The 26002-nt window shown below is 38.6% G+C and overlaps 2 protein-coding genes across 2 annotated transcripts in view; both read right to left on the bottom strand.

Annotated features, from left to right (window-relative positions):
• Positions 1-18859, bottom strand: part of ptpn4a (protein tyrosine phosphatase non-receptor type 4a) — an 84874-nt gene extending 66015 nt beyond the window's left edge. The window contains 1 exon segment of the mRNA XM_053328669.1: positions 18286-18859. The gene's annotated coding sequence lies outside the window, so the exon portion shown is untranslated.
• A 3097-nt stretch (positions 18860-21956) lies between these two features.
• Positions 21957-25849, bottom strand: tmem177 (transmembrane protein 177). The gene is made up of 3 exons (XM_053328672.1): positions 25818-25849; positions 23718-23982; positions 21957-23058 (listed from the first exon to the last, which is right to left on the bottom strand). Exons 2-3 carry the CDS (start codon positions 23916-23918, stop codon positions 22327-22329), a joined length of 933 nt encoding a protein of 310 aa, XP_053184647.1. The 5' UTR covers positions 23919-23982; positions 25818-25849; the 3' UTR covers positions 21957-22326.
• Between the last annotated feature and the right edge of the window lie 153 nt (positions 25850-26002).

Below are 26002 nucleotides of genomic sequence, written 5' to 3'. Positions count from 1 at the left end.
CACACACACACACACATACACTACAGATCATTCACACTTAAACCTGAACACACACACAGTCACACGTTAAAATCTGATTCACATGTGCTACTTTAAAGCATCTAAAAAAAGGTTAACTTCTGGGAGTAACATTTTATTTTTTGCCTTTGGTATGTTTTATAGAGCTGTAACTGTTGGCCTCTGTGTGTGTGTGTGTGTGTGTGTGTGTGTGTGTGTGTGTGTGTGTGTGTGTGTGTGTGTGTGTGTGCGTGTGCGTGTGCGTGTGCGTGTGTGTGTGTGTGTGCGTGTTCTATTTTGCTGATGAAAGGGATTTTTAAAAATTTTTTGATTTATTTACATTTCTCAGGCGTGAGAACTTGTGACAAGACACAGGAGCTATAGAAGATGAATAAAAATATCCAAATATATAAATCTATAAGTTAAGATGCTGCTTCAGTGCGACACTAAGGAGACGAGGCAGTGTAAATTGAAGCTGGCGATTAAAAAAAATAAAAATCCCAGCTTGTTTGAGTGTATTATATAGCTCATGTAACACGTAGCATCTGTGTGGGAGAGGTGTTAGGGGATGTCTCTGTACCATTGGTTGTATGAAGAGGTGAAGATGAAGAGATGGAGGTGGGTGGAACACATTGTGGTTGGTAAACAGGGCCAAAACAGGAAAGCGTGGGTTTACCTGACAATCAACCTCACACAGCCTGTATAAATGTTTCCGCGCTGTAGAAAATAAGGTTAGCTGAAGAAGAGAGAAAAAAATACTGAGAAAGCAATTTGTTGCTCTTTTGCATGTCCTGATGTGCTAAAAGGCTTAATCTGTACTTCTAGGCCACGGTTTGGTTTGTCCAAAATCCCACAAAAAGGTGCACGTGAGGCTTAATGTGTTAAAACTCAAACAGCTGATATAAATCTCTCCCTGCCACCGCCCCCCCCCCCAAAAAATCAGTTTTATTTCTGTCAGCTTTTCATTCAGAGCCTTGACACAGGTTACCTAATCATACTGACCACTAAAAATCTGAGTGAGTTTACAATGTGAAAGGTGGAACGATGGAGATAAAAGAGGAAATGTGGCACTAAAAAAAGGTCTTAACTTGATTTGAATAATATGGACATTGTCATCACTTCTCTCCATTGGTTGCCTGTGAGTTTTAGTTTTACTGATTTTAAGATGTTATTGATAATGTTCAAGGACCAAGCCCTTAGCTACATTAGCTTCAGTATTACATTTTTATTACTTTTACTTATATTATTATTATTCTATGTATATGTGTGCAGGTGCAGGACGATTTTTTTTTTTTTTGTATATGAATTTGTGTATATTTTTTATATTTTTTCTCTTCTGTGATTTATACCTGTGATAAGCGCTATATAAATAATTTTTACTTACTTACATGATGGATTTATTGGTCCCCTATCTTCTAGTGGTTCCTCCTACACATCTTCAAGGGAGACCGAGCTTTTTCAGTCCCGGTCCCTCCGTTTCATTTTTCAAATCACTTCTTAAAACTCACATTTATGGAAAGTCCTCCTCATTATTTTTACTGAATATATTCCTCATCCTTTATTTATTTATTTATTTCTATCCTGTATTTTATCTCTGTTTCATGGTGTTGTCTATTGTTGGTTTTACTGTTTCATGATATGTTGTTTCATAATTTTGATTGCTTGTAATGTTTTATTATTGAAGTATTGAGACTGACAATCACTGCCAATTCAATTTAATTTTATTTATTTGATTTTTTTTTATTTTTATGGTTCTAAATCACAAGTTATCTCAAGGCAGAGCGCCACTACCCGTCAACCGTGTAAAGGTTTGTGTTTGGTGGCTGTGCTGTAGCTAAGCTAGCGCCTCTACTATGAGAGGATGTCACCTTAGTTAATACACATATACGTCACAGTTAGTTATGGGTGGGTTGCATGTTGTGTTTACTGTCACAGAAAAGGAAGATGTGTTTGGTTTATTAGACTCTCTGTTGTCTTTTATTATCAGGCGCTAGCTAACGTTACTGACAGCTCAGTGTGAGAGACACAAACTGAAGCTACAGTTTATGTGCTGACATTTATTCTTTATACTCTGTGAAACAATCTGACTATTAAATACTAGTTTTTAACATTTAGCAGTGTTACAGTAGCTTATAATCTTTACTCGCTAACTCATGCTCATAAATTATTATTTTTCAGTTACAATTTCTGCAAATGTGAGTGACATTTTCACACTACAGAGCCATTTATTGTGTATTTTGGGACATTAATATTGTTTTAAGACAGAAAAGGTGTGAAGCTATCCTTTAATGAGAATAATGTATTTAAAAATTACTAATGTTAATGTTTTGAAATGTTGAAAAGATTAACACTGACGTTTTTAACAAGCTAGCATGAGCTCAAACATTAGCCACAGAAAAGCTAACATGTAAAAACTGTCTTTATGTTTTCTCCAGCATTAGCTTCATTAAAACACAGGTTACATGTTTGCTGTTTATTTATAATGGTAACTAACATTAACTCTTCATACTTATCTATCTTATCTATGCTATGCTCTTTGTAGCTTTACCAGGATATGTAGGCCGGTGCTGGTTTGTGTTAGCGTTAGCCGGCAAATGTCATTTCCTCTGCAGCAATATCATACACAACAACCTCAAAACAGGCTTAGAAAGCACGAGTTAAACGGCACTCACATTTAGCCTGTTGTACATTAATCAGATTTCACAAAAGAAGATTATTGCAGCCCAAGACCTAAATAAGGGCTTAAATGAACCAATCAAAACACATTCAACTGCAGAGTAATGATGTTATTGTATGGAAAAAACAAATATATTTAAAAAAAGATCCACTAAGCACAAGAGACTGGCATGATTTCAAAAGTATTTTTTAAAAAGTATTTACACTTCAGCTCTGTCAATCACAGCAAGTAAGAATTACTTGTTCATACCAGTTCATATCAATTCTCCTCATTTTAACTGATTGTTTGGTATAAAGAATTTAACCAGAACCCAAAATTATACTTTCAGATGACTAATGAAAAGTGACTAATCCTAACATTTTATAGGCTGTAACCTGCAATTGATTATTATATTTTAGTTGATACCAAATTATTTATCAGTAAATATTGTCTCAGTTAACCTTCTGTAATACTAATAGATTCATTAACTAAGTATTTTAAAATCATTAAATAACTATCATATCCTGCTTTGAAGTCACCATTAATGTTTTTGCCTGTTTACAGCCAAGTGAACACTAATGGCTTTTAAATGGTCTTTTAAAAATTCAGAACTGTTACACCAAGTTGCCGTGGCATCAGAGCACCACAACCCAAAATTGTTCATCGTGCAAACTGCTGTTCTTTGGAGTAAACAAGAAGCTGATTTTTTATCTTTTTAAAAGGTGAGAAAAGATCAAACAACTTTACATAGCATGCTAGATACATAACGTCATTTCAGTGTTTGTTCCTTCACTGCAAACTCCTCAGCAAGACCGCTACACATTCACCTTGAATAAGTGAACTAACATTATTTGAGTCCAAGGCTAACTTTTAGATTGTATTTTCTGGTGTAAAAGTAGCATGCATGATTGTTACTAGCATTATTATCCAGATTTTAACATTCACTACTGTGCAATATTAGCATTTCAGGTAAACTAATAATTTCAGTTCAACTATCACTCTTGTACATAATGTCACTTTTTTCTTTTTTTTTTCTTTTTTTTTAACTATTGCTTTTATTGCTTCTGTATTTACTTACTTGTTTGTTTTATCATGTGTTGTTTGTTTTATCTTTTGTAAAGCATCCTTGTGTTTGTGAAAGGCACTATATAAATCACACCTATTATTATTATCATGTATTGTTCTTTATTCTTCATTTATTGATGCTCTTCTACTTTTACTGTACACCTTGCTGCTAAATCTCCCCATCATGGAACTAATAAAAGGAATATCTTATCTTATCTTATTAACATCTGTTCTTCTCATAATCTAAACTCTTTGTGTTAAATTACTGTAAATGCTTTTGTACTCTTATCTTGTTCCTGTGGATCAAACACAGTGGCATCTCATCTCTCTTTTAGCTTGTCATAAAGTGTTTCATGTTTCAGTTTCTCAGTGGAGGGAGCAAAGAAATGCTTCTGCCTCGACTGTAGCATCTAAAACTGTCCCTGAAACCACCTGAGGAACAAAAAACCGAATAGTAAAAACTATTGTCGCCTTTCTCACAGTGTTGGGTTAGCCGCTGTTAATCAGTTGCTAGGTTCATCCTTAAGTGAGCGGCGCTAAAATATGCACCGATTCATGGTCAGGGGGGGCGAGATAAAAGTGTCCAGGAAATGTCATGTATTGTCCTCTTGCTACGAGAGAAGGAGAGAGAGAGAGAGAGCAGGCAGAGTAGCCGTGAGTCAGCCCGAGCAGAGCCAGCCCCCTGCCTCATGCTGAAATCAGAGAAACCACAAGAATGTAACAGCTTCTGTTATTATCCCTCCCTGCTGCCTCGCTGCCTGATAGCCTGCCCCAGAAAATAGCAGCGAGGCCGCCTGTTTCTCCCTCTCTTTCTCTCTCTCTCACACACAATCTTGTTCTCATGTTCTCTGTGTCGTCTCATTCCCATCTCTGACACACACACACACACACACACACACACACACACGCTGATTCTCTCAGGATACGGCTGTCCATTTTGCTTGCTTGCTTTCTTTCTGCATGTAACAAATACTGCACATAAGCTCACACACACACACACACACACACATAAACACACACACACACACAGGGGGGACCTGACAGTGCAAAATCACATAGGCTGTAATTTGTTTTTCCTACTTGATAATTGGAGCAAACACACGGCTGTCGAACGCATAGAAACATCGAGACACACACACACACAGACCAAAAAATGCCCACGGGAGGGGGGGGGGGGGGGCTGATACAGTAGCAACCAAAACACGCAGGAAAAACACACAGTAAGAAACAGATCGATGGATTGAAGGACTGACACGTTAGTCTGTCTGTCTGTGTGTCTGCGTTAGCGTGACTTGAACGTCGCTACATGCTAATAGCTCAAATTTAAAAGGCACCACTTTAATCGAGATTCACACAGTTGCCATTTTTTATGTAATAACTATTTCAGGATTTTTTTAAAAACTTAACACTACTTTATTCCTGATATTGTCTTGAGTTTAACCCTTAAACAAGCAACGTGCATCAGGTGATGCATACATAGAAACATACTTTTTATACACCTTAATAGGGGCAACTTATCCTGTGTGGAAATGTTTACTTGAGAAATGAGATAACTAGTAACATCAAAGTAAATAAATAAAATAATCATTTTAATTCTTAATTTGCCATTCCTGTCTGTTTAACAGTTAATGCATAGGCATTCCTAACACATTCAAAACAATCAAAATAACAATAAGTAAATATTTGTTTATTTTAAAATTCAGAAATGTATCGTACACGTTACAAAAAGCTGACTCTGCAATTCATGGGAAAACTGGCCATAGGTTGGACCGATGTCATTTGCCGGCTTCATTCTGGTTTTATTCTCACAGCAGAGACAGACAGGAAGCTAACGTATGAAGAGCACCAATTTGACTGATAAAGGTCAGTTGATGTTTCATGCTAATGTTACAGCGGCAGTACCAGGTCAAGTCAGGGCTACTTCCTGTTATATGAAGTATCACTTCCTTTATAAGTCAACTTAAAATGCTTAATTAAGTGTAAGTTTTCGCTGATTATACAACAATGTTGAGTCACTTCTCCTAACTTGAACTTCCAGTGAAGGCCTGTTGCTTTTCCTGTAATCTTATATAAGCTACAACAACATTTACGGCGTCATTTAACTGTTTTTTGCTGGCTTTTATTTTTTTTTGCTTTCAAAGATATATCTCTTTCACAATAACTATTCTGTAATTTTTCTATTCAAAAATGTATTTGCTACATCACGATATATATGTCGATATTGGAAAACATCCGTATTAATCATACTCATTTAGATTTCAGCTGAGCAGCACTTCCCTTTATTCTAACAGTAAACTACTCAATAAAAAGGAGAAATAAAACAAATATGCAGCCACTTCCTTCATAAGTGACCTCAAATGTTCAATTAAATATAGTTTTGCTGATTACACAATATACTGAGTCACTTCTCTTAATGTTATATTCCACTGAAAGCACGTTGCTTCTTCTGTATGCCGATATCAGCAAAATCCATTCAAAACACAGATTCTTTCATTTCTGGCTTCATTTATCTGTTATTTGATGGCTTTTTTTGCTTTCATAGATTCATCTCTTTCACATTAACCCTAACCCTCACATTTCCTCACACAATTAGTCTCTATACCAAACTTCTGAACCACAAATCATTCACAAAGACCTCACCAGTCACAAATAAACATGATTTATTAGTGAAGCTTTCAGAGAGCAGAGAGGGTTTATTCCAACACTACATTATGGTCCAATGTTACATAAAACATGAGAGCTATTTCAACTAATTATATTAAATGTGAAGAATGAACATTCCTGAAATTTTGGACGAATATGGGTCAAATGTGTTTCCTTTTTTGCATATTCTGGGTGACATTAGGGGAAGCCATGAAAATTTCAGACTAAGAGAAAAGGTCTTTTTACTGCTCTCTGATGTAAAAATGGCTCAAATTTGACCCTAAACATTATGCAAGGGTTAACATCCTCATTTAAATTTCAACTAAGCAGCAGTTCTCTTCATTCTGTGAATAAACTACTGAATAAAGAGGAGACAAATGCACATAATGCCTGATTAAATATATTAATACCACAAAACACAAACATTTTAAGGGTCCTCGTGTGCAGTCCCCCTCCTACTTGTTTACTTGGAAAAAGTCAGTTTGAGGAACAGTTTGACTACTCCTATCCTCAGGCGGTGAGTTAAGAAGTTAAGAAAGGGTGGGGCAGGTCCCAGATGTCAACACCAGAGTGAGTGTGTGTGCTGTTCAGAGAGATCGAGCTCACGTGGGTAGACACACCCTCCAGCAAAGCGTGCCTATGAGCTTTTTTAGGGAAGTTATCTCTACGCATACTACTGCATCATCATAACATGTACAGTGCCCACATTTTCACAGCCCTTATTTACACTCAGCACCTGTCTATTGAGAGAGAGAGAGAGAGAGATAAAGACAGAGAGAGAGGAATGGAGAGATTATAAAAAGCTGATCACTAGGATTCACAACTAGTGGACGTTGGGATGACAGAAAACAAGCCTGACAGTGGAGAGTTTTTTGCAGTATGAATTTTTCTACAACTGCATTTTTATTTGAGTTGGATAAAGAATCGCTTCGAGCTTCCTCCGCCCGTCTCCAAGCAAAACAAGCAGCGGATAAAACTAGGTTTTTTACCGTGTAAACTGTTGATGTTACAGAAATAACCCTGTCAAGTGTCACATAAAAAACAGTGCGTGTCTGGAAGGGAAGGCAGGAAACTATGGGGTTGAGAAACATCGTAATACGAGAATAAGAGAAAAGTCCCCTCCTACTAGTCTTTTAATAAATGATGGAAGCAAAACATGAGGTACTGTCACTACCACTACTACTACTACTACTACTACTACTACTACTACAGGCCTATTTCTGAATGGTAGAGGTGAGGTTTTTTGACACAGTAAAACCAGTTCAGTAATATCTAATGTCACTGCTTTTGAGATACATGATACACATTAAACTCTGGAGAAACACACTTGTAAACCACCTGATCACACTGCATCTCAACCTGATATCAACAACACATATTTCTTAAGTGTCATACAACTGCACAAAACCACTGGATTATACAATTCTGGAAAGTTTTCATGGTGTATTTGACTATATTAGAGATAAAACAGTCGAGTACGCCCTGAAAAGTAATCCACTAAGAATGTGTGTATGCATGTATGTGATTGGCCACCGCAGCGTGACATGACGTCAGGTTGCGTTTTGGCAAAAAATTGAGTCCGGTTCAACTTCTTGCTGGACAGCTGATGCTTTTTTTTTTTTTTTTTTTTTTTGCTGAGCCCTATGCAGTCCCCATTCATGCAGCATAAACCCACTGCCCCCATTCAAATAAAATGGGAAGGACTGCCTTTTTTCACACATTGCCAGATTTGGTGTGAATGCAGCCTGACACTCACATACCAAAAAAAAAGGAAAAGAAAGTCAGACAGCAGCGTCTTCAAGGGGGTCTGGGGAGAAATCTAGTTACTGATTCGCTAAGTGTCTCCACAGTGCATGTAAACCAGTTCTCTGATTACCAGTTTATAGTCTGGTAGGTTTTCACAGAGTATAACCAGTAACCAGTTCACTGCAGAATAAAAAGAGCGCGGCAACCCATTTTTGGCTCTGAGTCACTATCCTCAAGCAACTGTGTCCTTTGACCTCCTTTGGTATTCGGGGCTCATTAAGCAGCTGTTTCAAAAGGCGGATCTGAAGATCTGAAGTTGAAACGTGCACACACTCACGCACTAAGCTCAGGTTGCACAAGCTGCAGGTTAGTATGGGGCATATTAGGTGATATAGGACAACCAAAATCACAATGCATCTTTTAGGGAAAGGAAAGGTATGTGTGTAAATGTGGTTAGGGGGTGCATGTGTCGCCATGTTTCTGAATTTTTTTTTGGTGAGTGGGGGGAGGGGAAGAGAATGGGAGGAATGATAGCGAGGTAAAGGGACATGCGGCAACATGTACCGGAGCATAACTCTTTAAGTACAGAGTAAGGAGCCAGCTGTACTCACATACCTGAGGTGTGTAAAAGGTGGGGGATGGGCTGCACTGGAGGGGAGTTCTCTCTCTCTCTCTCCCTCTCCCTCTCCCTCTCTGTCTCTCTGTCTCTCTCCCAGATGAATAATGTGGTTACTCTACGATAATATAATGATATGTTTTCCTAGAGCAGCGGCAGAGAGGAAGGACTGATTTCATTTTAGCCTCATTTGAAGGACTTAATTTAGACCATTGATGCACTAATTCCCAACACTGGTGCAATACTTCACTCTGTCACCATATTTAACTTCATTTCTAGCATGTAGTTATCTTTTAATAAGCCGAATGCTGTTACACAGGAATGTACGCTTTATTATTAAGTGATTTATTAGAGACAATGCTCATTGATGAACCGAAACCAAGAGCAGGAAATTAGCCAAAGTTAGGCCTCCAGGGCTAATTTTCATCTTTTGTGCATGGCTGGATTTCAAAAAAAGGCACTCTGCATGAGTCCACCCCTTAATCAAGAGTCAGTCAAGTTGAATGAATAAAATATGGTGGTATTATTTTAAAAAAGAATGAATAGTCCATGATTGCTTCATGTATTTAATTACTGATTAAGAGTCCAGTTGGAACGTGCCACACTGATTATCTTTTGTTTTACAGGTAGAGGTACACGTTCCTCTACTATATAAAACTTTATTATTTTAATTGTTAAAGTATTTACACCTGTGCTTTTCTTACTATGACAAGTCAAGATGTCTTCTGTATAAAAGACCTTTTGCTTGATTCTTTTCAGAAATATAAGACAAAACTATACAGCTAAACTTTGAAAATACTCAATATCTCAAGCAGTGTAGTCTTACACCTGGCTTCACTTATTCAATATACCCATTGAGAGGCCAATCACATGTCCACTCTCCCTTTTTCTCTCATATATTAACTATTCAAGTATTTATACCTGTGATTTTCCTACTATGACATATTGAATTGTCTTGTGTGTAAAACGCCTCTTGTCTGTTTCTTTTCAAATCAACTTAAAGACACTAAAAATGATTCAATCTACCCATTGAAAAGCCAACCACACAGCCTCCAGTCACCCTTTTTTTCCCTCTTCCATCTCTTCATTTATCTCGATGGTCACCCCTGCATCTCACCACCTCATAGCCAGTGATAATCAATGACGATGTTAATCCTTTAATGCCTTTATGGTGCCATGTCTTAATCCAACCTCTGCTTGGACTAGCTGGGTCTAACTCACAGCCCTCTTAAAACTATAATCTATCTATCTTTATCTCTCCTCGGTTCTGCTGGCATAATCTAGTCCTGCAAACTGAACTGGAACGCACGAGTGACTCATCTCAGGCGCTGATACAGGATGATGAATTACAGCAGATATCTAGAGCAACTATTTATGTTTCCAAGGGCCTACAGGCTTGTGGGCTAGTCGAGTAAAGAGTCAATTCCCCTTAATAAATCAAAAGATTGAGTCAGAGATGCATTTTAAAGATGTAGGTCACATAAAAATAATGGGCCCAGTGGTCTGTTGATGCGCCATACTGGGGGAAATACATACAGCCACGATGTTAATTTGGTAATATGCTGGTGGCTTCTTGTTAGTTAAATGCTATTTTTAATCATTTCTTTCAATAAACAGCTGTTTTACCCCCTCCGTGCCCCCTCCATGTCAAACACTGGTTATAGTTGTTTGGTAATATGTAATTTATGGCTATGTGCAAGATGAATTTCAGAGCATGTTTCACTTCTTCCAAACCGTCCCCTTTCATTTTCCAAATCCTCAAACTGCCTCGTCTTTGTTGTACGCTGTAAAAACTCTGAGAGACAGAGAGAAAGAGAGAGAGAGAGAGAGAGAGAGAGAGAGAGAGACACCGCCGCTGATAACGAGCTGTAACGTGGCTATCTTCATCACAATGCTCCTGAAACGAACCGGGATTGTCTTTACCGTCTCATAATCTGGGCTCTTAGTCATTGTTCCATAATGACCTAATCCCAACCTTTTACAAAGCGGAGAGATTTCCGAGACACCTTTAGGAGCGGATCTTAGTCATGTTTTCCAAAGCTGAACTTCCCCTTCAACCTTTTCCCACACACACCAGACCTTACAAGTAAAAAAGACTAACTAAGAAATTTGTCTCAATGTTAATAATACACAAATTTTGAGCCGTTAGTGATTTCCGCTACACTTTGAGATACTCGCATGATTACAAATGATGGTGTCAAAGATATAAGAATTAGAAGAAGACATTGTGTGTGCATGTAAGGTCACACACAACCCTGTACACTTGACTGAAATATGTGCAAGGCTCAAAATTAACTTTAACGTCCAAATATTAGCACTAAATAGATTTGAAAAAATTTGCCAATCTACCAGCCACTTGCATATTTTACCAGACTTTTGGCTTGTGGCTGGTGTTAATTTTGAGCCGTGAACGGGTGGATTCATGTGTGTGTGTGTGTGTGTGTGTGTGTGTGTGTGTGTGTGTGTGTGTGTGTGTGTGTGTGTGTGTGTGTGTGTAAAAAGTAGGGGTCCAGCCTCACCTCTCTCTCTCTCTTTCTCTCTCTCTCTCTTTCTCTGGCAGGATTGTTCCAGCTAATCAAACCATTATGACTCCCCACTAACTGAGAACACCATTAACATATTATGCAGTTTCACCTGATTGGTTATGCATAATCCAGATACTCCAGCGCTGGACACACAGAAAGAGAAAGAGAGAGAGAGAGAGAGAGAGAGAGAGAGAGAGAGACAGAGAGAGGAAGGGAGGAGGTGATCCTGACCTGACAATAATACCTCTATAATAAAATTTTAAAAGAAATTCAGAGTATTTTTCAGAAGAGGAGCCAGAGCCACTAAAAAAAAAACACTCTTGCTCCATTAAAAGGTTCCTCTGAGTGATTTAATGATTATCCTGCCTTTTTAGTCTGTATGTCACAGAAATAGGTGCTCACAAGACTACTTAGAGCATTCTTTTATAAGAGCATAAAGAATCGCTGTGATCTGACAGTACTGTAACTGTCTAAGTATGAATAAACGTTGTTAATTACTAAACAAAATAAGCCTCTTTTTTTTTCTCCCCCCTTCTCTGCTACAACTGAATCCATCCACAATTCACAAGGCCACTGTTATTTTTGTCCCAGTGTTCACAGGCAGAAAATACTATTATTATTTTTAGTCTGGGTTTAAAACTTCAAAATCATGCAAGTCTTTGCCTCTAGGGCTAAAATCTCTAACAGATGCATGTACACGATATATTATTTTACTACCTAAATGTGTCAGAATTAATATGGCGATGCTTATTTTGCATTTTTGGACGTCTAAAACAGTCCAGGCACCTTTGTTCTGACACTCTGTCACTGTGGTTATCTTTCGTAGGATAAACACAGCTGTGTTTGAGGCTCTTGAAATGATTTTTGCTAGAGAGTTGTGCCATATCCGCCCCGGCAACAGACCACTAACTAGCTCGCTTTCTGGGACCTATCTGGCTGGATATTTCTGTGAATGGGTGGCTGGTTCATTCAGGATTGCCATGTCAGAAGGAAAATGATGGTGTGAGATGTCAGGCCAAAAAACTGTGAACGTAAGGTGAGTATTTTACCTCCCTGCTTCAGGTTGTTGGCAGCTATTATCCTTCATGTAATTACTGATGCAAGATGCACAACATTTTGTAGAGAAGACGCTGGCACACACAAAAAAAAAAATCGCAAGTAACTTGGCAACGGTCTTGTTGGTGTGCAGCCACTGTAAAATAAAATGGCCCAAACTCCCGTCTATCAATAGCTCTGCTTACAGCGCTTTTCCCCAACTACAAACAGGGCTGTGAGCTTTCCAAAAAGGGGGTTATAATGGAACGGGCAGGCAGCTGGTCCTCTTGGTTAAACATGAACAGGCTGCTCTTTGACGGGGGCTGTCACCAACAGTCAGTATAGGTCACAGGGAGCCGGGGTCCCACTCTAATAATTTAGTTTAGTTTATTTTTGCACTGACCAAAAATTACGCATTAAAACTACGAAGATTAAATAAAATACAGTGCAGGAAGTAGCAGAAAACCTTGAATGGGCTTATTAAAAACATCGGAAGCCAAAATACAACAACAGCAACTAAATAAAACCTAAAAATATGAGTGAATAAATCAATAATTAAGAGAGTTTTATGAGGAATACCACTCAATTTGAAACTAGCACAAGCATGAGTCTTAATAATCAGGTCAATCATTTGTGTATGGGATTAAAATAAAGTGAATATAGTGAGTTGAAGTGAAAGTTGACTAATACTAACAGGCTTTTTTCTCCCTATAGTTCTTGTGGCAATGAAATCCAAGGCTACTAATGTAAGATAGGTACATACTAGCATCTTTGAAGCCTGATAATGTATCTCGCCTGTAGCAGCCAGCCAGCCGACAAGTCTTCTAACCAACGCTGTGAGTTAACACCAATACTGAGCTGTCAGCACTGCTCAGCACCACGCTGAGTGGCAGGGTGTGTCTTCTCAACATTGAGACGAAGCAGACATAAGGTGTCAGACGAAGATAGAGAGAAAGAGAGAGGAAAAGAAGAAAAGTGCAAAACTCAAGAGACAGTGAGAGAAGTGCCATGAGTTGGTCAGACAGCAGGAAGCACATGAAGCTGCAGAAGACTTAAGAATAATTGACTTCATGCATGAGACAGAGGATCCTTTGACGTCTAATGTTCTCCATGCTCTCTTAACTTTATGTTCTCCTAGCCGATCCCACAGTGTGTACACACACACACACACACACACACAGACACACACAGACACACACACAGACACACACAGACACACACACAGACACACACACAGACACACACACCTCAGCCTCTCACACAGGCAGGAACAATGGTTGACCTTTGACTACGTTACTACCCAGGCTGGTTTACGATGTTTAACCAGGAGACTGTCATCTTTATACGCACCTTCTCCGCAGGTACCAGCCGAACCTGTGGAGACACATCTGCGAAAGTGGCCTGATGATAAATGGCTAGAGACGACCCCAAAGGACATGGAAAGTGGACTTGAGTGTGCTGCTCCTCCTCCTGGATTATCACATTAAAACAAATGGAAACAGCCTGCTGATGCTTGAACCCATCAATCAAAACTTTTAAGTTGTAGTACTGGCAGTAAAACTGAATTATTCAACACTGTTAGTCACTTATGAGCCTCTTCAGCTCTGATCGTAACAAGAACCTATCATCAAGTGTTGGATAAAGAACAGCTGACCTAGGTGGGTATAATACTGGGTAGACAAGTGTGTGCATGATGTATATATTTAAAATAATAATGATACAATCCTTGTCCAAATTGTCTGTCCTTAAATATTCATGTAGAGGCAGACATCCCACACAAAGATCTTCATTTTCAAATTCGTCACCTTTAATCTCAAAACTCATCAAATTTCTCCACAATCTATTACAGAAAAGCTTTAGTAAATTCACTTTGAAATCTTGCTTTAGAAATCATCAAAACTTTTTGTCCAGTAAAAAAGAACTGAGCTTATTTTTTGTTTTGTTTTTTTCAGCTACATCTTTGTGTTTGCGTGTGTGAACCCGAACCGGAAGTGCAGCGCAATGCAAATGCAGCACAAAACTCACCCGAGTATTTTTACCCTAACCCAAAACAACCTGATATCAATCAAAATCCTCATATAGCTTTAAACTAAATGGGACATGGCGTATTGAAACTTTGCTGGCTGATACAGAACAATTGGAAATCAGCAGAAGAAATGAAAAAAGAGGATTTTGCTCACATTACTCACATGCACAATAAAGGCATTTCTGAATAGCCTAACATGTCCTAAAAGAAGACCTATAATATGCCTGTGTGATATATATTAAGACTAAATGGCAATTGTACATTTAAGCACTGACACCAATGTAAAGTTGCTTTTATGGTGTTATTTAACTCTAAAATCAGTTGTTTTATTCACATGTTTGCTGTTGTCAATGCTAATACTACCAGGCAATATTGAACTACAATTTCTCAAACTATTGCTCACATACTTCAGACCCAGAATAAACTGCAGGCTTCACTACATGATTAGAATAATTGAATTTAAAGATAAAAAGACAACTGGCAGATCATTTGTCATTTTTGGCTGTTATCCAACACAATAGTTGCAAATTAAATACATCCACAGTTAAATATGAACAAGCCTGAACTGGGATCTGATGCTAATATCTACTAACTCCTAACTTGCTCCCATGGGCTCTCCTCCTGCCTTGTGATAGCAGGTGCAATTCATCCCCTATTACCCAGACCACACCTGTGCCCCCCCCCCCCTTATTTTTCCTCTCCTTTCCTCTCCCCACTTCTTCACCTCTTTTTTTACTTATTCTTTTATCTGTTTTCTCTCTCACACACGCTCACTTCTGTTGTGCACCATGGGGACGGCAGGTTCAGGTGTGCCGCCCGAGTAAAGCGGGGTCACTGCCACAGGCAATTTAATGTTCACCAGCTGGGTCCAACCCCCTCTTCAGAAAACTCAGGGCCTTCTTGAGGTGTAGGGAGCATTTTGGGCAGGATTCATGTTGTATTTAAGCATTTTAAAAAGAGGAAATAACAACTAGAGAATGTGTTGAAACTAGATGCCATCAGTAAGGTGGGCCAGATGAGTATAAATATAGAGGAACTCATGTGATTAAAAGGATGAAATTACCTGGAACACACTTAAAAATCTCCAATTTGTTCCTCATGATCAAACAGGGCGAGGAACTGCTGACAACACAATTGACCCAAATTTAACCGAGCCTCTTAAGAGTGAGTCTGACTGTAAATGATTGCACAACATTTAATCAAGACTTGTATCATCAGCGAGCCATGAGTAACAAGCTCTTTACAAGAACGCAAAAAAAATATAATAATAATAATAATAATAATCCTTACTAGCACACAGCTTTAAATATATAATATGATGGCAATCAACAAGCTGAGCATGGTGTCCCAAATAAATAAAAAAATGTGCAACATGGCAGGCCTAATTCCCCCAAGATAAGTAGTTCAGCTTCAGCAGACCATTCGCTTGTGACAGGGATTCCCAAATGTATTCAGGTCAACTAACCAACTAAAAGACACTTAAATATGCTTCCACTGGAAATTAATACTGTAGTAAAAGCTCATTACATCAGTAAAGATCACACTGGATGGATAAACACTCACCGAGCACTATATTTAGGAAGAGTTCTGCCTTTATTTCTACTTTTAGGAAGCTTTATATAGTTTCAGCTTTTCTTGACATTGTCAGAAAGGTGATAATTCTGCTTTATGTTCATTATTGGGGGTAATAGAGGGAGGTAGGAGTGGTGTAATGGAGTGTATTATATTGAAATGTGTTCTTAATATTTTGTCCACTCCTTTAACATGCATGAGAGGGGGCGAAATATTAAGAACACATGGTGCTAAGTGAGTGTACATGCACAGCTAGGGTCCATACAGTCAGCAGCCACTTCATTAGATACACCTGTTAAATCTAATTCAACCCAATGCAGCAGCTCTGCTTTAAATTCTACTTTTTTATGTTTATACATTGTCAGTTTTTGCTGATGTTGCCATAAAAGTGATCTTTCTATTTCATGTTTATAACTGAGGTCGTACTAAGTGGTGGTGGCGTGCTTGGGTGGTGTTCCTAATATTTTGCCAACCTCATGTATGTTAATGGAGTGGACATAAATATTAAGAACACCATACATTATATAACACACCTTTATACACCACCATCACCCACTATGTGACCTCAATAATAAACATAAGGCAGGATTATCACCTTCTTGACAATGTTGACAACTTTAAATAAGCAGAATTAAAAGCAGAGCAGGTGTACCTAATAAAGAGCCCAGCGTAGTGTATATGAGTGCTTCAGGCGCCTCTTTCACTGATCCCTGGAGATCTCCAACCACACTTTTGGAGCTTCTGATTTAAGGAGAATACATGACAAAAACAACCAGATTTCATCCTAACACACTGAAGCCCCATCCATACTCAATTCACCACACAGTTAGGGTGCATATATGGGGGGGGGGGGGCGGCTTCAGGTGCCTCCTTCACTTAGCCTTCAAGATCGCCAACCACACTTTTAGAGATTTTAAGGAATACGCTAAAAAAAACAGATCCCAGCTACTAGATTTCATCCAATAGTTGGGATCTGAAAACTCCCCCAAATCTAGACTCAATTCTGACACCACACAGTATGTTGTCATGCAGTTAGGGTGCATATATGGGGGGGCTTCAGGTACCTCCTTCGCTGATCCATCAAGATCTCCCAACTACACTTTATAAGCTGCTAATTTAAGGAAAAAGCTACTAGATGTCAACCTAACAAACTCAACCCCCCCCATTTCTGCCAATACAGCATGGATCCTTTTTTTAAAAATGTGTGTGTGGTTAAGATAGACAGAGAGATAGAGATGGGTGGGTGGGCTAGACAAAACACGGGTAGAGCAGGGTCCATATGTATGATCTGAGCAGCAGCAGCAATACAGGCACAGGAACCGACTGCGACCCAAAAAGATGTGGCACGGATGGTGGAGGATTACGTCATCGAGAAAGAAAAAAAAAGAAAAAAAAGGAGGACGCTTCAACCACAGCTAAACCCTCAACATCCATTACTTAAAAACACCACCACACAGCAGTCACACACAGTCGACAGCGTTTCTGAAGCGCTTTACATATCAATTATGTCGCTTAAAGAGAGACAACTGAACAATTAATGATGCACAAGCTACTTATTTAAAAGCAGGGGTCTTGCAATAAGCAGCTTACCTATCAAGTATTATATAGAGAGAGGGGTGTGACACATTAAAACCAATAAAATATGTCACAATGAATGAAAAACCATCACATCAAGTTGCATTTTTTCAGAGCATGTTTGCTTCATCGATGCTTCACCAGCTGAGCTGCTGTGTGGTTTATAGCTCAGTTAAAACAAACACTCTGCAAAAGAAAATAATCAATAATCAGCTGTTAAATAGCTATCACTTTGCGAGTATAAGTACTGTCATCTTTTAAAAGCATTGACTCCCATTGAACGACAACTTGTCATTAAAAGAGAGAGGGGGGGGTGCACTGTGCAATGAATGAGCCTGTTTTAACTCAAATAAAGCGACATTTCCACTCATGCAAAAGCTAATATAAAGTATAAAGTTTCATGAATGCAGAATAAATGTGCACACATGTGTTAACATTAGCTACTTCTATCGTAGCTAGTGCTAAAAGAAAAAGTAAAGTGCGAAGTATTGAATGGGTTAGTTAGCCTTTAGCAAACACAAGCAGTGGCGATAAAGGTTTAAGGAGGATAAAATGCATAGTATGTGTTTTATATGTTGTTGTGAGAAAGCATTAAAATAAAGGAAGTGTAATGACAAAATAGGCCCCTTTGTCTCAATGTTATGTCGCAATATTTGCCTTTTTTTGGTAGCAACTTGGGTTATAGAAAAAAAAAGTGACAGCACTAAAGCTAAAAGCTACAGCTAATGTCAGCCGGCTGTGCACAAGAGAGGAGAGGGGGGGGATACATAAATAAATAAATAATAAAAAATGAAGTGGCCTGTGATTAATAAGTGTGTTTTCTTCTTACCGTCATAAACTGCTCCAGGGGCGTCCAGTTTTTAAGGAATATGATTTTTTTTGCCTTGTAAAAGGAAAATGGTAGCTATGTGCAAGGGCGATATAATAAGCCCCAAACACATTTAAGATCAGTTCAGCCGCTGCAGCTGCAACCCGAGCATCATCATCACTACCACAGTCTTCATCAGTAATAGTCGGGAGTCCGCCGCCGATTCGCACACATCCACATCCAGCAGCAGAGCGGGGCCTCCACCGGGCTCGACCATGCGACCGCCTCGGCCACGACGGATAATCCACAAGAAGACAGGAGCAGTAACCATTGGCTAGACACGGCCGACTAGCAGGCAGTCATTTCAGGTCGATACAGATCAGACAAGAGAGAATAAGAAATATAATCCAATAAAAGGAAAAAATACAATCGTCTATCCACACACACACACGCACACAAAAAGAAACCACCACACACACAAAAAAAGGTTACAAGTGGACTATTTAAGGATGTTGAGTCATGGAGAGAAAGGTTAAAATGTTGCGTTTCTTGACTTTTCCCCCCAAACATGAGCCTGCTCGTTGTTGTCAGAGCTGCCCCGGTCTCCTCTCTCTGCAGCTGCTCTCTCTGCCTTGCAGCAGAGCAGCGTTCGGCAGGGTGACGTAATGACGTAATGACGCAAAGCGCAGGGCTACAGGGGGCGGAGCTTAGAGAGAGAGCGAGAGTGAGAGAGATAGTGAGAGAGAGCAGCACCAGCCAGGGTTATTATAGTTAATTAAAAAACTAAGATTAAAAGTAAAACTAGCAGTGAAAAAATAATTAAGTTAAGTGACATAAAACTAAATAAAACCTACAATGAACAATGCAAAAAAAGTAGGATTTATATGCAGAGCTTTTCTTTATAAAGTGCTTGGTGAGTGTATATCTGGTGTGATTTACTTCCTAATTCCTTCCTAACTTCATTTTACTGATGTGTCATCTGTGGGGAATGTTTTGACAAGAGCTTTACTACAGCATTCATTTCCGACACTGACAGGTTGTGCGTGCGTGTGTGTATCAATCTAATGCTGCTTTCAGAATATGTTCATCACACACAACTGACATCAAGAATGACAAGTTACTTTGTCTTAATATGTACTGAAAAATGTACATATACATTGAATAATTTGGTAAGATAAAATGCTATATACAGTAAACTGGATCTTTGTGTAAATAAATGTGCAATATATAAATGTGCAATATGCGGAAGTTCCTGAGATCATATACATGTGCAATGTTTATGGGATTTAGGTAAAGTTGGATTTATGGCAGAGCTGTTGTATTAGATTGCACAGGTATACCTAATGAAGTGTTAATTGCAGAATATAACAATGATTTGACAGTTATTATCTATTGTACATACTGGCAATCTGATCCTGTATTGCATGTATCCTGGTAAATATTTGAAATTGTATACTTTCTGTATTTCAACGTGCTATCTTTTCTGTATGAGTCAAATGTGTGGCATAATTAATATAATAAAGTCATATAATGTAAATGTAACATTAATATAGGCCACCAAAACACAAATACATTTCTGCAGCATCTACACACATTAGCAGTGGGAATTTGTGATACTGATACTGTAATTCAATGCAATTCTCTCTTTTTTTAAAGCGCCCCATCCCTATGCAAAGGTCTCAGTTTCAGAATGAATATCGCTGCACGAATCTCAAAATGAATATAATTATGTAAATTACTTTTTTGTTGTTCTCTTTCACTTTGTGTCCGAGCCCATCCATTCAGACCAAATTAATCTGCAGCCTTTTCATTGACATATCCTGTCAGAGGAAGACTGTAACTAATTGTGAGAGTGGTAATATGGGCTGTACTGACCTCAAGTGGCACAAAAAAGAAACAGTCTACAATGCAACAAACAATGGACTATTGTACGGTTGGCTCTGAATGGCCACAATGAAGTAAGCTGATGAAGCGGAGTGGTGAGAACAAGACAATGAGAGACAGTGTTGTTGATGTGCACGTCCAAATGCAACTTTGTAGTTGGGGAAATGATGAAGTACACCGAATAATTCAGTTAAAGCGCTTATTTTTGACGGGAATTTTAGCCTAACAGTTATGTATATGCAACATTATTTTTTTTACATTTTCACAATTGAAAACGCCAGATTTGATCTCTTATAACTGTCTGACCTGATAGAAGAAAAATATGTAGTTCATGTATTTGGGAAAGCATTTCTTTTAATACAAAGACTGCAGAGTGTCAAAACCCACAACTGACTAAATAACCATGGAGCTGGAACTAATTCAGCATCTTGCTCAAGGGCAACAACACAGATAGGATTCGTGCTTTAAAAGGACACTCAATCTAATCTGTCCTCATTAAGAAATGTTTCTATATCAGTTTTACTTTACTATGCTCTTTTTATCCAGATTTGAATCATAGCATTCACCTTTTTACTTCAGTTTAATGGAGAGAAAAAAAAACAGTGCATCTCTGGTTTCTGCTTGTGTAGCTACTTCTGCGGCTCGGTCTACCTGAGGACAACAATGTAAAAAAAAAAAGTGTCAGTGTACATTTTTCTGCATCAACATTAATTGCAAGCTTCTATATTTAGTTCAGTCCACGGGGTACAAGACTGGAAATGTAATTAAAACAGCACATCTGAACCTGGTTAATATGCAGGCGAAATGACCTTAGGGAACCTGAGTGCTATACAATGAGTTCTGAGTCCCAATAATATGGATATTAAGATTATTATCATTTAACAAATTAGCTAGGGTCATGCAAATTATGTGTGGGTATTTAAGAGTGTTACTCGTCTCAAAGGTTATTTTCCTGACCTGAGAGGCATAAAATAACACTGTTGATAATTGTTTATGAACACAATTACATGTTATTCATACTCATATGAGAACAAACAGAGAATTATAGAAAAACAAGAGCACATGGAGAGAGGAGCTGGAGGAGATGGAGCTTTTATGTAGATGTATTGGGAGAATAGTGCATTAAGCAGTTTCACATAATGATGGCTTCCTTTAGACATATTGACATTACATGCAACTGCTTTGTGGAAAGGTTTTTCATGTATACAGTAAAACACTAATAATACAGTGCTTGTATGTAGTATACCATTCCATAATAATCAAACATATTTTTTCCTATATAAAGCGGTTTCCTGCCTTTCATTAAGTGATAACACAGCTGCTGTTTCAGGAGTTACCATTTCACTGCAGGTTACACATTATGCTATGTTACACATTTAGCTTAGCAGCCAAACATTTAAAAATCAAAAGCACACCCATGAGTTAGGACGAAAATGTGTGTCCTTGCTGCAGATTTGCAACAGAAAACCTCAACTGTATTATTATGTTTCTCAATTTATTTATTCAAGGTTTTACCACTTGAGATATTAACATTTCAACAAACAAAGCATTCACAGTAAACTTGTGAATTATTCAAAGTATCTAGAACAATGTTTCTTCATCATTTTGGGGTGGAGGCAAAACTTTCATGTACATCTAAAAACCCTGAAATATTTGCATAGCTTGAAACTAAGGATGTGTGTTTTTTGTCATCTTCATCATTCACAATGTTGCATACTAACACCACATTCCCATTGTTATAACTAGTAAAAAACAACACACTGTTCACTCATCTCTATTCAATAACATATTTCATGACACACTCTGAACAAGCTTTAAAAACGTTTATTTGTACGTTGCAATTACCTCCATAAATCTACTATGATAAATATGCAAACAGTCATACTGGCAGCAAAAGACTGTCTTGTGATTTGAGTTGTTCTGCACTTCATGATGAATCAAACTGAACATTAAGTAACATTAAGCACTCATGAGATTACATATTTCTATGAGAAATATGATAATCATTTTGGATGTTTTTTTCTCCTGCTTAAAAAAGCTCAGACAACCCTCCCACCACAATATATTACGACAGTCTTCAGAGATTGCTGAAAAAGCTTTCAGTGGATCATTACAGTTATTCAGATGGAGCCTGGAGACATTTTTCATCTTTAAATACAGCCTCCCTCCCATTTCTACTCAAGCCTTCTCCTCTTTCAGAATAGTGAGGATCCATTCCCTCCTGGACGTGTATGGTGTGTGTTTCATCTGAAGGAGGTGAGCAGGAAACAAGTTCCCACTGGGCGCATACATCTCCTCTCCCTTCTGCCCCATGAGGGTGCGAAGCGTCTTGTTTCTGGACAGAATCTTATCATAAAACTCTAACCCTCCCTTGGCATATTCGCGTGACAGTCCAGCCGCACGCCGGTCTGAGTTATAATCAATCCACTGACCGACAGAATCTGAAATGAGGAGGTAGGATACAGCGCCGAGCCCCAACGCCAGAGCATTCACAGCCCCGCGGAGCAGCGGGGGCCCAGTGTGGATCCCAAACACCTGTTTCAGCACCACACTGTACACCCAAACTCCACCTAGACAGACTGGGGCAACCGCACCACTCATAATTGGTCCACCAGACTGTAAGCGGGCAACCTCTCGCGCTATGGAGAATTTCTTTGCCTCTGGAGAAAACAGCAGTGCCTCCTTCAGTGCAGCGCCAGTATCGCTGTCCCACTCCACTGTTTTGCCGTTGATGAAAATGCTGCGGTTTGTGATGCCGCTCGGGTCATCGACTGTGCTGTTGAAGTTAGCCGGGATGCCAATTTGGGCTCCCGCAGGAAGCCACGGGATGCCAGCACCAACTGGATGGAACCCAAAAGAGGCAAAGGCAGAGAAACTCTTGGTTGAGCTGACACCATAGTCCTTCAACACCTGCAAACAACATAAAAATTTTTTTTAATAATTTTATGCTACTTTTTTGTCACTGTACATTGTGACCTTGTTATTATTCCTCCATGAATTAGGAATTTATTGTTTTATGAATGCTTTGTGTGCACTATAAATTGTTAAACTGAATGTTGTTTTGTACCTCTCTTCAGTTATTCTTATTACTTGAATTACTGTAAAATGTTGTATACATGCATAAAATGACACTTCCAATAACTTCTAAAGGGGAGGTGTAGCTGAGTGTAGAGCAGTGGTCACTAACCCTGCTACTGGAGAGCAACTGCCCTGCATGTTTTAGGTATCTCCCCTCTCTAACAAACCTAATTCTAATAATTAACTCGTTATCAAGCAGTTGAAGTGTGTCAAGAGCTTGATGTCTAGTTAATTATTATAATCAGGTGTGTTAGAACGGAGAGATACCTAAAATAGGCCAATAGCTCTCCAGGAGCAGGGTTAGTGACCATTGGGGTAGAGGATACAGTATTTTTAATGGTTCTGTGGTTGTCAATAAAGATGATATAGATGTAGACTGACTTAGCTGAACTTAAGAATATTACAAATCCAAATGTAAATTTGAGTAGAGAGAGAGAAGAAAAAAGAAAAACACTGAGACTAATGCACGCACGCACACACTCATGCACTACCTGCTGGAAAACATCCTCTAACTTGTCCGACAGCGTGACTTGCTCTCCTTTGTACCAAGCCTGATAGAGCTGCCGGTAGGACTTGTCTGGGAGAACATGGTAAAACATGTTGGCTGCAAAAACCCCGCCGCAGCTTGCGATCAGCACCGGAGTCCGATACTTCTGCAGAAGCACGGAAAACTTGAGGAAGCGAGACGCCATGTTTCCTTTTTGTTCTTGACTGATCTTGCGTCTGTTAGGTGTTGCAGACTTCAGTAGGCGGCATCTATGAAGAAGACAGACAGCCAGACAGAAGGTTTATGAATATACAAACAGGTCTGTATGTTAGAGATGAATGAATTCTTAATAAACACATCATGCTTTGTTGATTCCTCTTGGAAGAGGTTAGGTAGAGTTTAACTCTCTATCTCAAGAATACTAGAAAATGTTTTATCCTGTTGAGAGAAAATCCTCTTTTAACCACCTGGCCTCTGTGACTGCCCATTCATCACAGACAATGTACCGTTAGCCTCAGTTACACAGTTCACCATGACAATCTGAGCTCTTTGTGGCTTCAAGGTGAACAAGGTAGACGGGGATAGCACATCGAGGGAGAAGAACGAGTCATCAATTATCTACAGGGTTGGTGGTTCAATCCCCGGTTGTTTTGTTTTCTGTTTCTTCCACAACTTCATTCTGGCTATTAATGCAGACCATTTAAAGTGTTGCTTTTGATTTAGCTCCAGGTGGTAATTACTGAGCTCTGCTGTGGTTGGTTAAAGAATAAAATAATAAAATGGCTTTGCATATTATGGTACCTTCAATATACAATGACTTGGTAAACCATATTTGGTGTCATGGATTATTTCATCCTTTCCAGCATCAACAAACCAATGCCTTCCTCCTAACACATAAAAAAGTAAAGCTAAGACTAAAATGAAATAAAAATTATACTAAAACTAGTCAATTCCTCAACATAAAAATAAAACTACTTAATCACTAATGTTTCACTAACTATAACTAAACTGAAATAAACGAAATACAAATTTCAAAACTGTAATAACCCTGGTAATGCTGGATGATGTGTATCAAATTAGTTTATAAACCATAATTTGATGTAACGCCTGGGATGTTGGTAGAAGTATTCCGTGTTTATCTGTCTATTCAGGCTTTATGAAATGACCAGAATGGATCCAGACGTCCACATTTGTTTGTTTTTTACAGCTATGTGAGTCATTATGTGAGTCAATGAATGAATGGACTAACAACCATTTGCAATATGAATGCCAACAATGCTGCTAGATTTGAGTTTTATTTATAGTAACAAATTGAATTTAGCCAAACAGTCAATCTACATGCCAATCACCTCTTCCAGGTATTTTAATGTAATTGAAACACACAGAAAATGACTTTAACATAACCTAAAAGATTAGATAGCCAATCACTGTGTGTGTGTGTGTGTGTGTGTGTGTGTGTGTGTGTGTGTGTGTGTGTGTGTGAATGAGAGACAATGTGAAGCGCTTGGGATTAAAGTGCTATTTAAACATGGTTCATCTTCTTATAAATGAGCAACAACTACCAGGTTACACTCAGGTAATGCTGGACGATGTGTAAAATAGTTTACTATAATTTCATGCCTTATCCAGGTCTTGACAATTTATTGAATTTATCATTCTATTCAGGCTTTGTGAAGTCCACATTTGTTTATTATGTGAGTCACTCCTAGTTTAAATGTAATAAATGAATGGACTTGCAGCCATATGCAACATATTACATCACAAGTGCCACAAAATGCTGCTATACTTGAGTTTTCCTCATAGCAACGAATTGAATTTAGCCTTGCAGTAACTCTACATGCCAATGACCGCTTCTAGGTATTTTAATGTAACTGAAAAACGCAGAAAACATCATTAACATAACCTAAAAGTCACTTTACCTAACATTACCTCTGAAGTGCATGCTGTAACAATGAGCTTTTAGTTATCAATTACACATTAACGGAGCTACACCTTCCGACCTCATGTGTGGAAATGCTTCACCTCACTGAATCCAAACACAGCCAGACTAAAAACAGCTATATTAACTTTTATGCGTGGCCAAGAAACATCTTAAGATACTCACATGTTCTCCACATCGCTACAAGGACAGCAGCACAGTCAATGCATAACAGCGCCTGTCCGTAAAGCGATTTAGCTGTCGTCGCCATAGTGTTGCACGACACTTTTACGACAGGAGTAGGGTGTGTTATAACCATAGACTGTATATATAACCTCTCACTAGCCTAATATTAATGTATTTATGCTGTT

Source organism: Scomber japonicus, chromosome 11 (assembly GCF_027409825.1).
Source record: "Scomber japonicus isolate fScoJap1 chromosome 11, fScoJap1.pri, whole genome shotgun sequence".
NCBI lineage: Eukaryota > Metazoa > Chordata > Actinopteri > Scombriformes > Scombridae > Scomber > Scomber japonicus.
The sequence above is the reverse complement of the archived record's forward strand: the minus strand, read 5'-3'. Positions and strand labels throughout refer to the sequence as shown.

Excerpts from the sequence above, each read along its gene's own strand:
- tmem177 (XM_053328672.1), bottom strand. The coding sequence starts at position 23,918 with ATGGCGTCTCGCTTCCTCAAGTTTTCCGTGCTTCTGCAGAAGTATCGG. Across the intron at positions 23,059-23,717 it reads TAGAGGATGTTTTCCAGCAG|GTGTTGAAGGACTATGGTGT; the intron begins GTAGTGCATGAG and ends TGTTGTTTGCAG.